We start from the raw sequence: 15896 nt of genomic DNA, 5'->3' as shown, positions 1-15896 counted from the left end.
CGCGGTAATTTTGAATTCTCTAAAATTTATTAGGTGAGTAGTGAAGTAATTGGCATCTGTACGGGACGTTAGCCGTTCTTCGAGAATTGAGAGAGGGACAGCTGCAAAAAAAATAATCAGGGGGCACTTTGTTGACCTAAAGTTGCGGGAGACAGCAGCTCCACCTACCTCCTTGGAGCAGTAGGCCATGAGCTTGGAGAGCAGCACACCCTCGTCAACGAAGGGCTGTTCCTCCTTGAGTTTCTTGATGGTCGCATACCTCGCGGCCAGCAGGGTGTTCAGAATGCACTCGCTTGCGCTTGACTGTAGGTTGGTAAGAAAAACGACAGAAAACGCGCTTTGGGAAAGAAGACAATAATAAGCAAGCACGAGCCACCTGGCACAAACATTCATTTCGATTCTGCAATTTTAACCGAGCTTCATGCAACTCATACATGGTGTTGGTGTCTTTAAAGGGCTGGCGGGGTTAGACTTACATCGTACAGTCGGAGACAAAAGTACTCGGACCAAGTGCTGAGTAAAAGAAGTCGATAGCTCTATTACTAGCCGCTGGGTGGAGACCACTTTTGGAGGTGAAAGAACATAATTTAGACTTTCAACTACGCAAGTGCGGTCTCCAGCCCTTGGCTAATAATAGAGCTATCGGCTTCGTTTACGCAGCACGTGGTCCAAAGACTTCTGTCCCCGAGTGTACACTCGGCAAAGCCGGCAATTTCCCCACATGTATCGCCATACTTTAGCTACGTTCAACTCTTACCCACAGCCTCAAAAGGCCACAGTAGTGCAGCCTTGCTAGTTCGCGCCTCTTGGCTCGTGGAATTTGAAGGAACATGACGTGAGCAACGCTGTTCAGTGTCACATTCCATCTCCTCACAAGGTCACCGGAGCGAAGTTATAAGCAGTGTGGGGGGTGCAAAAGCTTGTCTTCGAAATGGAACAGCTGGCCTCTTTTTGGTGCCTTTTCTTCTCCCCAGAAGTTGAGCAGTGAAAGGTTCCCCTCCCCCCTCCTCTTGACCCTTTCCTGCCGCTATTACCATTCTTGTTAAACAACTTCAATCTCACTTAGTAAATAAGATCTCACGAGCGAAAACTGTAGGTGAACTATTTCCTAATAAAAAAAAAACTGCACAACGGTGCATACAATGCACGTTTTTTTCACGTAACGCGTGTGGTACCCGACCGCCATTTTCGGGAAGAATTGCCATTTTTCGCTCACCTGAATCACTCCTCCTCCTTTGCTGTTTTCTGACGAGCAGAGAAAATCTTCGGGTAGGTTGATCATTCTTCCTGCAGGTTGGAAAAGCAATTTTTTGCGAAAATCACTGAGGCACTTAGCGGAGCGGTAGGCAGTTCCTCAGTGACTCTGCCAGTGCTTCTACGAAATGGGCGAGCCTAACGTTGACTGAATGCAATCGACGATATGTGACATTGACGTTGCAGATATTGTGCAATACTGAACACAGAAGAAGTGGCACACAAGGACACACATACCAGATAAATTAAGCTAGTTGACACTTGTTAAATTGTTGGCTTCCTGCGAAGAAGATAATTGCAGGGATACAGAAACGTAAATGAGTCTCTTGTTTTAAATAGGAAATTATGTGTGCTCAAATTTCTTAGCTGCGCACAAGTACTTGCGTCTCGATGTTTCCGTGTCGACATCTTCTGTGTTGATTTTGCAATATCTTCTCGCTAAATGATCAGTCTTTAAAATAGCAACCAACACAAAAAATAAGACGCATTTGTATCTGCTTTACTAGTAACTGTACTTCGATTGCCCGTGCGAGAGACATTATGTTGGTGACGTACCGATCCAATCCAGCATGATCACCTCCAGCTCTGTGCAAGCCGGGCTGGCTGCCTGCATTGAGGAGAAAAAACAGAGATGAGTAATCAGTTTAGCCAAAGTGCGGAGTGCTCATGGCGCGTGTAGCCCCAGCGCTAACCACTGTCATGCACTCAACCATTCGATTAGTGCGCTGGTTTTTAGGGCTCTTTGTTTGTGCTCATGCCATCGTCACTAACACTAACACTAACACTCTTGATAAATCGAGTCATTGTGCCAACGTGAGATTGGAGATTGGACCTAAACGTTAAGGAAACGTCAGCGCTCTGTTATTTTGGGGTAGTACTTCAGCAATTGGCTTTTGCCGCTTTCAGTGCTTCCGCTGCCACCACGCGTGCACTTTAGAGGACTAGGAGGTGGGAGCAAAGTACAAATGTGCATAAAAAGGAGTAGGCAAGAGCCTTTCCTCCGGAACGGTCAGAAACTGGCGAAGATGAGATAAAAAAATTAGGATAAACAAGAAATATGCATGAGGATGATAAAGCTCACATGATTCAGAAAGAGAGAATGTTTCTAATGTAATTGGAAAAATGAAGGATCTGGCACGCTTCCTTGAAGCAGAGTTCTCATTTTCTTTCTTTTTTGCAGAGTTATTCACGCAAGGAGTTTGGTGCGGAGATAAAGAAAAGGTTTTTTTTTTTTCAGGCATTGTACGGCGCCAGAGTATTGCTCAGCGGCACAAACATCAATTATGGTGTATTATTATGAACCAGACGTATTCCATTACGCAAAAAGTAATATGGCAGTAACGTACATATATACATGCCACAAAAATGGAAAAACACGACAACACACTCGCTGATATGCTCACAATGTCATGCAACATGCTGCGGGCATAGACCTCAGGCTTACGCAACCCATGCTGAAAAAAGTAGAAGTTCGGATGTTGCACTTCGTGAATCACAGTTGCGCTGTGACCTAGACCTCTGAATGTTGTGTGTCCTACTATCGTATATTGTACCTGTAATCTGTCATGCACCTTTAATCATCGGCACGTATCAATCAGCTAAATGAGCAAAAATGTCATCTAGGCAGGGTTTGCGTACCGGCCGCAGCGGTCGCATCGCGGGGATGGCGAAATGCGAACACACCTGTCTGCTGTGACATATGTCAGTGCACGTTAAGGAACCCCAGGCGTTCTAAATTAATCCGGAGCCCTCCTCTATGGTGCCTGTTATATCCTGTACGCAGCTATGAGCATTAAACCTTGCATATCATACCTTGGTTTTCTTGCGTCAATTCATGTATTAACCGGGCTGACTCGTTTGCCTTAGCACTGGTTATAACGCTCTAGAAGCTGGAATCAGCCTTTTCAAAACGTGTGGTACTAAGCAGCTTTGCGGTTAACTGACAGACCGGAAAGAGAGCAGTTGAACACTCCAGACACAATAACTGTTACGTAGCTTCAAAAAGCACTCCTCTCGACCGTGGCAAACTTTCGATTTTCTTAGAGAGTGTTGCAAGCTCAGTGATAAGCCTCTACACAGAAGCCGGGTCAATATCTATTTCAACGCTAGCCAAAACACAAGGTGGTCTTTCTTGTTCCAGGAGGTCAACTTTGGAATGCGCAGCAAGTGCAGCATGCGTCTCTCATAAGCAGAACAGCAAGATTGACTGGCGTAAAACACACTACACGCTTTGTGTCGGGGTATTGTGGTGGAGTACTTTGCTCTGCGTGCTACAACGCAGCGTATTGTTCTCAGTTTCATCGATGTGTCAGGGTGCATCATCACAGCGGACCGAGCTCATCATTGCCTCCACGGCAAGGTGGAGGTATTTTATAATGTTCTCCAATTATCTCTGGCTTGCCCTAGCCATATACACCACGTCCCAAGGGTGCCAATCAAAGTGTTGTTTAAAAGACAAACACTGATGCACATATTGTAAGGTGCTGAACATCACTAAGTCCCCTCTCGCATTTCTGTTCCTTCGTATTTTGCTCTTAAAGTTCCCCCTTTAGAAATTTGAAGAATTTAACGCGGAAAGTGAAAGGTTTCTCACTTCTCAGTCATAGTTGCATGTTGATACGCTTTTCACTATTAACTGAAACGTGCCGATGAACACCGAAAGAGCTCCACGACACAGATTAGTATACCTCGTTTGGACGAGTTGGTTCATTTCTTAAGAGGTACGTACTTGTGAAAAGAAGACGGGGACAGCCGAAGCAACAAATAAGCCATGTACAGAGCGCCACTTCCGACTGTTTTATTTCGACCACACAAGGTCGAAAAGGAAATCATGTCCGCTGCTCTCCAGACGCCTTAGTGTCGCTTGTCCCAGTATTATTTGCGCAAGTACGCACCTCTATATAATAACGATACAAACGAGTTGTAAAAAAAAGAAATGAAATTACAAATGTCTGAGCCAAAGATAATGAAAACTGCATGCAAAACCGAACGGAACTGGCGCTTTGACGGGTAAGCCTCTCTATGTGAAGGCAGCGTTGGCTGCCTCACCAGAGCGATAAGTAACCGGCGGTGCCCCTTTGTGCTTATCGCTACAACAGACGTTATCCGACCCAAAATCACCTTGTACTACAGCACGCAGTTTTCAGACATGTGTCGAGGAACATGCGACGAATACTGCGTGTTGTGCAGGAGATAACCACAGAACTGTCTACACGTCTACAAGCTCGGCGCAAAGGACACTTCATATATTCCTCTGCTGCACTATTGTCATTACATTCCTATTTAAGCGACCCTTAAAACACTCTAGACGGCAGATTTTCTACCTACAACTCCTTAACACTCTTCTCGAGAAGAGTCTTAAGGAGTTAAGGAGAAGAGTGTTAAGGAGAGTTTTTTCTACCTACAGCTCCTTAACACTCATCTCGAGAAGAGTGTTAAGGAGTTAAGGAGAAGAGTGTTAAGGTGAGATGGGGGGGGGGGGGGGGGGGTAGGTAGAAAATCTGCCGGTATAAAACCATTACCTCAGCAATGCGGGATTTGTGGCTGACAGAAAAGTTTGTAAGCCAAATCCTAGATGCTGTTAGTTCGAAACAACCATACTCGTGTTGACCTCAGGGCCCAAATTTACGACCATCAAAGTGCCTCAAGAGCAGACCAGTCAGAAGGCTGATATGAGACTAGGCTTTAATATGTATGAAGACTGATTGAGCGCAAATAAATTTATTTTCTTTACAGTATGGGCAGATATGTAGTTGTTGGCGGCCAGAAAAATCACGTCTGAACTCAATGCTGCAGGGCTTGTTCCCTCAAGCCAAAATACCAGATGTTTCGGGCAAGACTTTAAAAAACTTTCAAAAATAGGCTTTTTGGGGTAAAAATATGGCTTTTGTGGCATAGTATTACCAGTGATGGCGTACACCGGAAAGCCGGTGAATTGTCTTAAGCAGTAAGCTGGTTAACTAATTTTTGATAACTAACTTTTTAACTATCACAGATAGGCATCTGGTTGTAATTAGAGATCTGTAGCCGGTCGTTAGTTGTAGCCAAATCAGTTTTTATAGTGTCGAAAACGGGATCACCCTCGCCGCTGTGGCACGACAAAATTTGGCTGCGTCGTGCGAAAATACATGCGCGTTGGAAAGCATGCAGCCAAAGCAACCCCTCCAGTGCACGTAACTAGTCCAAAAAGCCAAATTTTGTGGATCCACAGCGCCAAGGGTAATCGCGTTTTCGAAATTATAAAAACTGATGTAGCTATTACTAACGACCGGCTACAAATCTCTATCTGCAACAAGGTGCCTACCTCTACTGGTTAAAAAGTTAATTATTAAAAATTAGTTAGCCATCTTACTAGTTAAGACGACTCAAAGGTTTTTCTGGTGTCCACAAACACCGGTAATATTATGCAACAAAAGCCGTAGCTTTACCCCAAAAAGCCTATTTTTGAAAATTTTTGAAAGTGTTCGCTGAAACGCCCCGTATAGGCTCGAATGGAGACAACGTCAATGCAAAAACAAGTCCTGTATTATGAATCCAGCATTGCCTTGATATGCCTGATCAGAGCTTCCTGGTACGGTGGCGATGGAATGAGCCAGTCCACCCGTGATAAAAGACGGTTTAACAGCGATAGCTGTATATGGGACATCTCAAACGCGTCGGTCCGTTCCTTGATCACGTGACCACTCCCTGTATGCGTCACGAGCCTCGCGCTTTGTGTACCCTTTGTCGTCATCGGATGGGACGCGCGGTTGAAAGGCGCCGCCAACAGCTTCAAAACGCCTCTCAGACGCTGCGCGAAGCTCGAATGAATGAATTAAGGAATGAAAAAGGAATGAATTAAAGAGAACGAACCGAAAACATTTACAGACACCTCCCGATAAATTTCGCGATTCACGCAGCAAGCGCAAACGTTGCTAGTTTTGAGCTAGGATATGCGAAAGACAACGAGTGATAGTGTCAAAGACGCATACAAACAAGCTTAGCCTCAGACTTTAAGAGCGAACGCGCCCTCTTCAGTTATTCATATGGCCATTCACTTGTTCCGTGGTTTCACAGAAGGCTGAGCAGCATCTTTCCAAGCGTTTGCCCATTGGATATCCGAGCATTTGGTAGAGACGCGCTTGCACATATTAAAAAATCGGAAAGTTTTAGTAGGCACCTGGATTCGAGCCTTGTATCTCCAATATACGAGACGACTGCTTTGTCATTTGGACACTGGTGTCGGAGGTGATTGTGTAGCTCTTTAGCACTTACGCGCAACTAATAAGAACCTGTGGCGGACACCAAAAATTCCGTTGCAGATGAAAGTCATGCCACTGTTCCGGGCCCCGCTGTGTCAAAGGAAGCTCATTTGATACAGGCTGACAGAGAGGATCACTGATCGAATACCATGCTGTTTAACCCTTTCCTCACTGACAAATCCGAATAGAAGCTATGCCCTTCATAACAGCACAGGGGGCTGCAGTAAGCAATGCTAGCTCAGGTGCCTGTGCGGCACGTTTGGCAGTACTGGTCATGCAACAACCGCGCTCCCGTTGCCGGATAGATCACGTGGGGGAGGACGGTGAAGGCAAGCGATTTTACTGGCGCACTTTGAGAACAGTCCTCATCTTAATGCTGTGCGCATCCCATGAGTTTGGTTGGAGTTAGATCATTCACCCAGCTACACTACCCATAGATGAGGACGGGATGGCTAATGTCCCATTACGAGAAAGGCAGACGGCGTGTGTGTGTGTGTGTGTGTGTGTGTGTGTGTGTGTGTGTGTGTGTGTGTGTGTGTGTGTGTGTGTGTGTGTGTGTGTGTGTGTGTGTGTGTGTGTGTGTGTGTGTGTGTGTGTGTGTGTGTGTGTGTGTGTGTGTGTGTGCGTGTGTGTGTGTGTGTGTGTACTCACTTGTGTACTCAGATGCTACAGAAAATCCCAGCGATGTCAAGAAAAATAATGTGACGTCATCAAGCGCTCGTATGACGCACAGAGTAAGCCGAGCATCGCCATTTCAGACAATCATACCCGTCTTTCGTCCATATATACACATCACTGGCTTACCTCCATGTGGCTCCAGTTTTCCCGACAATATTCGTCCCAGAATTGTAACGCAACCGCTTGTCGTACAGTGTTCCGGGTGGTGTCATACGATTTCTCGTTTCATATAGTTTACACGTGCTAGTGAAGTTGGAGCGACGACATATGCACCTTCAATTGTATGCCTTCCCAGAACAAACCCTTAATCATCTTCCCTTAAGTGTGGTTGAGGCGCCCACCTAGATGTGACCCAGTTACTGCGCCGTTTCCTTCCCTCAAAAACTAATGTTCGTGTCAAAATTGTGATGCAGACATCCGTCGCGACCCCCAACACCTCTACCTGTGATTAATAAATGTTTTCACCACCCACCCTCAGCGTTCCGGGTGGTGTCATACGCATGTGAGTGCGTGTGTGCGGGTGGCTGGGTGTCAATGCACACAGGGACAGTAATGATTTCCCATTCCCACATGTAATCAGTCTTCGGTGTCTCTGCCAAATATTTTTTTTTACTTCTCCCTCAACTCCACAGCACCGCACAGCACAGTGCAGCACCACTGAGAGAGAGTGAACTCTAGTTTCGTTCTCCAACGGACTTGACTGAGAGGCAAAGCCAGGCGCCCAAAATTGCGCAGCCAGTCGCAAAATACAAAAAGAGAAAAAAAAGCAACGAAAGGCGAAGCTGCGCAAGCAGCCAACAGCGTCAGCCAGCAAAGGGGTCCGGCGAGCCCCCCAGCCAAGCCAGGTAGAGGAAACGAAGCGTGCTGAGGTGCTTCGCGCGAATACCTTGCCGTGGGCACCTGCCGCGCCGTGTTCCCGGCTCAGCGCGCGCCCTGGCCTTTCATCGTGCGCCTCTTGCAAGAAGCCTCGACGGCTACGACTAGTCGCCTGCACCAAGCAGAGAAGCGGCCGCCCCTTGTCACCGGGGATCACCTCCCCTGCCTCCTGCGGACTTCCGCAATCACGAGAGCGCATTCCGAAACTTTGCACGACGAAGAGTCACTGAGTCGTCCCCCTCTGTCATCCCCTTCTGTGTCATGTCCATTGTATGGCGCTGGAACGCCTCACTGTAGAGTCCCAGGATACAGAGTAAAGCATGAAGCTGTTTTCATTGCCCGTCCTCGAGACGACAGTGTGGTATTCAAAATTTTGTGTCTGTGCGTTCTGCTTGTATGTTCTGGCGGGCTAGCTTTCTCTGCTGCTCTCTAACGAAAAAAGCGCTTAGTCCGCGGTAGGAGAGGCACAGCAAAGTCAAGACACTCACAAGAGGCGGAGACAGAAGGCATTGCTCAAGACATGCACAAGACAGTCACCGACAGCACGGCAAGACGTAAGTACACCACAAAGTGTTGTGTGCCGAATGAAGACTCACCCAGGAGAACCCGACGCAGCCGATGCCATCAGAGAGCATGTCCGCCAGGATAGAGGGGTAGGAATTCCCAGCGGGGAAGTAGGCGTGGAAGTGGGGGTGTTGCCAGTGGGTCACCTGCACGGAATCGATGCACTCAGACGTGAATTAAAACAGGCAAGTACCAGATTACTGGTGACACCAAATCTGGCTTTTTAAGTTGTTATCGAACAACCGTTACTGCGTCGTAGCCGAGCTAGAGCCAGAGTGAGCAAAGTATCAGCGGGCGATCGAGTTCCTGGTGTCTCAACAGTTTCGAAGAATTAGTCACGGTTGCGCTTCTGTTAAACTGATAGCCGCATGGGAATGCTGTGCAAGGGACGACTGGTCTCCTTGTATGTATGTATGTATGTATGTAAGATTCCCTGTGTCTATTAGTGCTTAATAACGGTTAAAAGGGGCTTAAGCTTGAGAGGAGTCAAGTGACAGAGAGAGATAGTGGAGTAGTAGAAGACAGAGAAGACTTTAGCGATGGCAAATCAAGACACTAAAAAAGCTCTTCCGGTAAGCGGACAAGTCGACGCACACAGTGACACGGTGATGATGATGATGATGTCCTCAGACTTAATGGCACATACCCACGGCGGGGGATTGGCCAGGGTGCATTGCGGATACAAACGCACTCATGGATAAGGAAGTGACATGGTCTGTGCATTTCCGCGTACCGACTTTTCATTCATTCTTCTTCTTTTAAATCCATTGTCTGAATGTGTCGGCTAGCCCAGGATATATTTCTGGCATAGTTTTCCTGCTGCAACTTGTTTCTATTCTTTCTTGAGGTAATGCGAATGTAGAGGTTTATAACAATATCTCAACACCGATAGAATTTCCTTCGGCACTTTATTTTTTCAGCGAAAGCTATTATAGCTTTGGCTTAGCCTAGGGCCCTGCATTCTACCGTGGAATCCCAGCGTCAGCCGTAAGACGTCAATTACTTAGTGAATTAATTGAATTTAATTCATTACCCAGCACATACCAACCGTGGCAGGTGGCTGTCACCAGGCACGGCTAGCAGAGGGAAAAGTGCGAGAGGGAAGAGATAGAGGGTCGGATGCGACGGATTTCCACATCAGATTTCGGTGATTCGCATTAGCATGGCTAGGCTTACTATTACGGCTGACGATGTAGATTCCACAGTCAAATGCAAAGCTAAACGTCTACCGAAGCTGTAGCAGCCTTCGCTGATTAATTCGCTAAGCCGGCAAGCTTAGATCAACAGATTATGACTATCGCACTGCCAGAACTGTGCTGGTGTGCTCAGAATGGGCCCAATACTTCTGTTTTATTCTGCCCCACTTCCCACTTCAACATTTGGCTTCCTGAAGTCTTTTCTGACTGACTAGATTACCAACTCCACAAGGAGGAAGAACCGCGTGGCCCCAGGGCCGCGGATCTCGAACTCACGCCGGGCATGATGTAGCGCTCCACGTCGGCCATGATGCTGTCCCAGTTCTCGGGCTGATCGGGCGCCCTGTCCGGCAGCATCTCCTTGAGGTAGCCCGGCTCGCACTGGGGCGTCACGCGCCGCTCGGCGATGGTCTCCATGTAGCGCGCGATGTACTCCACCATCTCCTGGCCCCGCTGCCTGAACTCCACGGAGTCCATGCCGTGCAACGACGGCTCCGAGCGCCGCCGTCGTCGCTCGACCTCCGACGACTCCGGCGGTGGGGGCGGAGGGAGGTCATCCCCCTGCAGCTGCGCTACGGCCGGCTCGTACCCGCCCACGTCATCTCTGGGCTCGTACGCAACCAGCAGGTCCTTGGCGACCTCACGCTGCGGCGGCGGGTGCTCCGGGCCTGAAGTCCGCCGCCGACTGGGCCGCTCGGTTGCGCGCCGCTGCGGGAAATGGTGCGAGCACGTCAGCAACGGTTGGGATATACGCGACGTGTGAAAGTGCTGTTGCGGGGACAGCCACCCACTTGGTATACTGAAGCCGGCCTAAGAGTCCTGTCCACAGGAAAATGTCGATCGCAATCAAAAGTGGAAAATGCTGATGAAAAACGAACAAAACTTTCGCCTTTCCTTGGACGAAGAATTGGCGGCGGTAGCTGCGGACTGCACGTCCAATGACGTTCGGTATGAAAAGGAACACCTCATCCGGATGTAACTGGTGGTTACTCCTCATGGATGAACGGAAAGCATTCTTTAGGAGTTTTTTTGCGATCGAATCAATCAATCAATCAATCAATTAAGCAATCAATCAATCAATCAACCAACCAATCAATCAATCAATCAATCAATCAGTCAATTAATCAATCGCTTTTTCTCTAAGGAAAACGACAAGTTCAGGTCAGCCCTGTGTGGCAGCGCCTGGCAGTATTCAGTATTCGCGTGGAGAAATTATAGGCACTATTTGCGTGTACAAATTATAGGCGTTTACTAGTTCAAGTTAGGGAAGAAACAAAAGATAATTACCTTTATAAACACCAACTAAACTAAACCTTACTGTTCATATTCACTAATTATTCATTTTCGTAATGGACTTCGCTGTATGTGTGCTATAGGCATACTGGGTGCTGTGAAGAACACACCAATATCTTGTTCTTCATATTAGAAGCTTCGCAGTTGAAGCCGCTTTCCCCTGAATTCAGACATTAGACAAAGAGGGGACCGGGCAAAAGCGAAAAAGGAAAAAGGCCACCATATTTCAAAATCGAGTCGAGACTCTTGAGTCGTGCAATGGCAAGTCTACAAGCATAGAGCAGTGGAACGCGGCCGCCCTTTCAAAGTCACCTGGTATCATCCTCCTTGAAAGCGTCGCACCGATAAAAATATCGCCCGCTTTTACGCGACAACGAAAGAGTGGCCGTCGATCCCGGAGAAGGGTTCATGGGCCGCCGCTGTAAACAGGCAACGGCCGTTTCCACGCCCAGGGTGCTTGCTAGCTGACAAGCACTTCCGGCTCACAGACAGGATGCATACAGATGTTCAAGAAGTGAGCGTTATATCTCAAGCACGAGTGCTTCTAAGCACCGTGTCCGAGTGCCCTGTCTGCACACGTCTCGATACTGCTATTTGCAAAGTTCATTCACTTGAAGAGAGTAACCAAACCTTATAGACGGCATGACTTTGTTTTGCTCGTTTTTTTTTTTAGGTAAAACAGCTGTTACGTGAGCTCTCTGCTCAAAAGCACTTAGAAAGGGTCCTCTCGAGGACAGCCGTAGAAACTGCACGATGAAATGGACATTGCGCTTTCCGTTACGTAACATTAAATTTAGGTTAAAGGGAGGCAGTGAATGTTATGCCACGTTAATCCTCAACTTAGCCACAAATCAGCGGCAGCGTTGCTGCCCCGCCGCGGTGGCTCAGTGGTTAGGGCGCTCGACTACTGATCCGGAGTTCCCGGGTTCGAACACGACTGCGGCGGCTGCGTTTTTATGGAGGAAAAACGCTAAGGCGCCCGTGTGCTGTGCGATGTCAGTGCACGTTAAAGATCCCCAGGCGGTCGAAATTATTCTGGAGCCCTCCACTACGGCACCTCTTTCTTCGTTTCTTCTTTCACTCCCTCCTTTATCCCCTCCCTTACGGCGCGGTTCAGGTGTCCAACGATATATGAGACAGATACTGCGCCATTTCCTTTCCCCCAAAAAACCAATTATTATTATTATTAAGCGTTGCAGCTTCCTGTTACGCCATCTGCACAGTAGTACAAAAACAAAAACAAAAGAAGTAGCGGAATTTTCGCTTCATACTGGGAGAAGATGTGACGTTTTTGTTGTTCGAAGCGGCGTGGAAGAGAAGTGATTGTTCGAAGTGTCATGCGGGCAGCCATTGCCAGGACTATCGGGATCATATGGATGGTGATTGCACATTGCGACAAGCACAAGCTCGCAGGCACCATTTGTGCGCCTACAGAGAAAATCCCAAACATGTAAATTTTGCAGTATTCTACCCTTCTCCTCAGATATATTAATGATAATAATGATTGGTTTTGGGGGAAAGGAAACGGCGCAGTATCTGTCTCATATATCGTTGGACACCTGAACCGCGCCGTAAGGAAAGGGATAAAGGAGGGAGTGAAAGAAGGAAGGAGGAAAGAGGAATGGAATTTCTTGAAATCAAATGAGACATTTAAAAATTAGGAACGGGAAATATTTCCCTGCCTTGGGTCCTGTATGGCTGACACAAAAGAAGACCTTTACAGACTAACTTAATTCATCGCCAACCATATGATATTAGAGATTGAAACTGCGCCCAGACTAAAACTTACGGGACATACTCTGGACATAGGGTCTCTCATAACGCCTGTAATGTCTAATAAGGTATTATTCTGCTTTCGAAGACCCTAGCTTCCCTGCCCAAATGTCCCTTAACCCTTTCAGTCATAAATTTTTTAAATGAAATAATGGAGTTCTTTATTGGCTTATTTAGCTGCTTTACAGGTCATATAACCGATAAAAAAAGATACCGCATGCATGAGAGGCGGCTCAGTAACGGGACCGTATCCACATATCAAGACGCCAGGGTCCAATGGTTGCAATAGATATGAATTCGGCATATGATCCGTGCTCCTTATGACACTAATATTTTCATGCCACTGAAATGTCTTGACTTAACATGAACATAATTCAAGCCAAGGACGCAATTAGCCACATGAAAATCCTTAAACCAATTTATACTTTTTTTGCAACTGCTCAAGCACGGATCTCTTTATCCTTTCTTCCAATTGACCATGAATTTACCAGTGCAACAATTTATAGCTTGCACTGTTTCTGATTCTTTATCGCAGACAGAAAATGGACGATTCGGTGGTATCAAATAGCAGAGACCGTTGAAGCGTCACAGTAAATAATAAAATAAAGACAATTTATCGCTCATTTGTTGTATTATAGGCGAGATGAGACGAAGCGAAAGCCCAGTGGCCTATTTGTGGCCAGCGAACGTTCTCAAAACTGCAGTAAAATAATAATAATAATAATAATAATAATAATAATAATAATAATAATAATAATAATAATAATAATAATAATAATAATAATAATAATAATAATTGGTTTTGGGGGAAAGGAAATGGCGCAGTATCTGTCTCATATACCTTTGGACACCTGAACCGCGCCGTAAGGGAAGGGATATAGGAGGGAGTGAAAGAAGAAAGGAAGAATAGGTGCCGTAGTGGAGGGCTAATAATAATTGGTTTTTGGGTAAGGGAAATGGCGCAGTATCTGTCTCATATATCGTTGGACACCTGAACGGCGCCGTAAGGGAAGGGATATAGGAGGGAGTTAAAGAAGAAAGGAAGAATAGGTGCCGTAGTGGAGGGCTAATAATAATTGGTTTTTGGGTAAGGGAAATGGCGCAGTATCTGTCTCATATATCGTTGGACACCTGAACCGCGCCGTATGGGAAGGGATAAGAGAGGGAGTGAAAGAAGAACGGAAGAAGAGGTGCCGTAGTGGAGGGCTCCGGAATAATTTCGACAACCTGGGGATCTTTAACGTGCACTGACATCGCACAGCACACGGGCGCCTTAGCGTTTTTCCTCCATAAAAGCGCAGCCGCCGCGGTCGGGTTCGAACCCGGGAACTCCGGATCAGTAGTCGAGCGCCCTAACCACTGAGCCACCGCGGCGGGGCGCAGTAAAAACGACGAATTCACTCCGCGGCGAGGGGTACTGCTTTGAAGGGGACCGCCATTTTGGAAACGATGTTTGAACCTACGCGAGAGTCACGCACGCTGAACTCGGCAAGTTGCGCACTTAACGCGAGCGTACACTAAGTATACGAAGTAGCGTTTGGCGCATGCGCACTTCAAATCACTCTATCCCATATGCCGTCAGCCTATTTTATACTGGCACTACAATATGCAGCGTCAGAACGTCACCTGTGCACTCATCGCAGTTTCGGTAGTGCTGCACGGGACTACTGAGATATGGTTCGACAGCAGATCGTTCTGTCAAGCGAAGCCTTTCGCAGCACGCAGAACGAAGTGAAGACGCGCTGTCGCCTTCAATTGCAGTGACCCTCCTTGTGCAGACCGTGAGTTAGCTTTCAACCTTCAAGTTAGAGATAGCACGGTAACTGGGTGACGACAAGGCACGCATAAGAGGAAAGAGGCGGAGACATAAGAGGAAGGGTACTCAGTCACGAATGTGGGGCGAGGCTGCTGCGGGGTCATCGGCCTCACGGCCAACACACTCGTATCGTCGGGAGATGGGCCCACTATCGCACCACTTCCCTTTTGCGGAGGCTTCCACCGGAAACGGCAGCTTTACACGTAACCCTTTAGCCGGACTCCAACCGGAATGAGCCGATTATCGTGAGCGGAAGCGCAATCCCCGATAAATTTGGAGCGCCGTTGGAGAACAGCGATGTACACTGCAGCCAAGTGACAAGAGAGTGACGTCGACGTAGGAACACGACGCTGTTATCGCGGATGAAAACAACTGGACTGACCTCGTAGAGGAATGCCCAGCAAGTTGTCCTTCTCAACACATTGTGTCTGACGGTGTTCGCGTGCTCGATGAGGCAGCCTCGCTTGTCTGAACGTCATTCAGAAATATCGTCCCACAAGTAGAGCGGCTTGTCGCTATTATCATCATTCGAATGACGGCCACTGCACGACAAAAGGCGTCTCCCAGTGATATGTCACTACCCCTTCTTCGACAATACGAAACTAAGTGAAGGCTTGAAGGGAGAGACTCAGTGTGCTCAACCAGCGTGTCGACAAGAGGCATTGTCAAGTATCCCGCCTTCCTGTCCTCTGTCTACCATGGACCCCTTCCTTGCGTCAGCTCTTGTGGTCATTCTGTCTCAGCAAGGTTTCGAAGCTCGTGGCCCCGCCTGTCTCTCTACCGCCTTCGATAACATGTTGATTTCTGCGGCGTCACTCTAATAGGCCGTCGGTCGTCAGTTATACGTATTGCACGCTCTATACAAGTTTCCCTGTTCTTAATTTCGTCAGCAACGTCAACTCGCGTTGTAGTGCCTTTTTCTACTCTCGATAAGGCTTATGTTTTGATTAATTCTAATTTACATTAATGATATTCCCTCTCTTGTTAACTCTCATATTCACCTATTCGCTGATGATTGCGTCATTTTTAGAGAAATAACTAACTGTAACGACGTTACATTACTTCAGTCAGACCTCAACGCAATAGGGCACTGGAGCAAAGATTGGTTGATGCAGCTAAATATTAACAAATGCAAAGTCATGCGTGTATCAAGAAAAACTTCCGCCCGCCTCACTACTACATTGATAACATCTCATTGGAATCAGT

At 47.2% G+C, this 15896-nt stretch overlaps 1 protein-coding gene across 1 annotated transcript in view; it reads right to left on the bottom strand.

The window, feature by feature from the left end:
- LOC144121213 (aromatic-L-amino-acid decarboxylase-like) overlaps positions 1 to 15896 on the bottom strand; it is a 149286-nt gene that overhangs the window by 10436 nt on the left and 122954 nt on the right. The window contains exons 3-7 of the mRNA XM_077654299.1: positions 10085 to 10516; positions 8645 to 8758; positions 1810 to 1861; positions 1217 to 1287; positions 169 to 303 (exon numbers count right to left, since the gene is read on the bottom strand). Coding sequence (XP_077510425.1) covers positions 169 to 303; positions 1217 to 1287; positions 1810 to 1861; positions 8645 to 8758; positions 10085 to 10516 — 804 coding nt within the window. The remainder of the gene's footprint in view (positions 1 to 168; positions 304 to 1216; positions 1288 to 1809; positions 1862 to 8644; positions 8759 to 10084; positions 10517 to 15896) is intronic.

This window comes from Amblyomma americanum, chromosome 2 (assembly GCF_052857255.1).
Source record: "Amblyomma americanum isolate KBUSLIRL-KWMA chromosome 2, ASM5285725v1, whole genome shotgun sequence".
Classification (NCBI taxonomy): Eukaryota; Metazoa; Arthropoda; class Arachnida; order Ixodida; family Ixodidae; genus Amblyomma; species Amblyomma americanum.
This window is presented reverse-complemented; position numbering and strand designations above follow the sequence as displayed.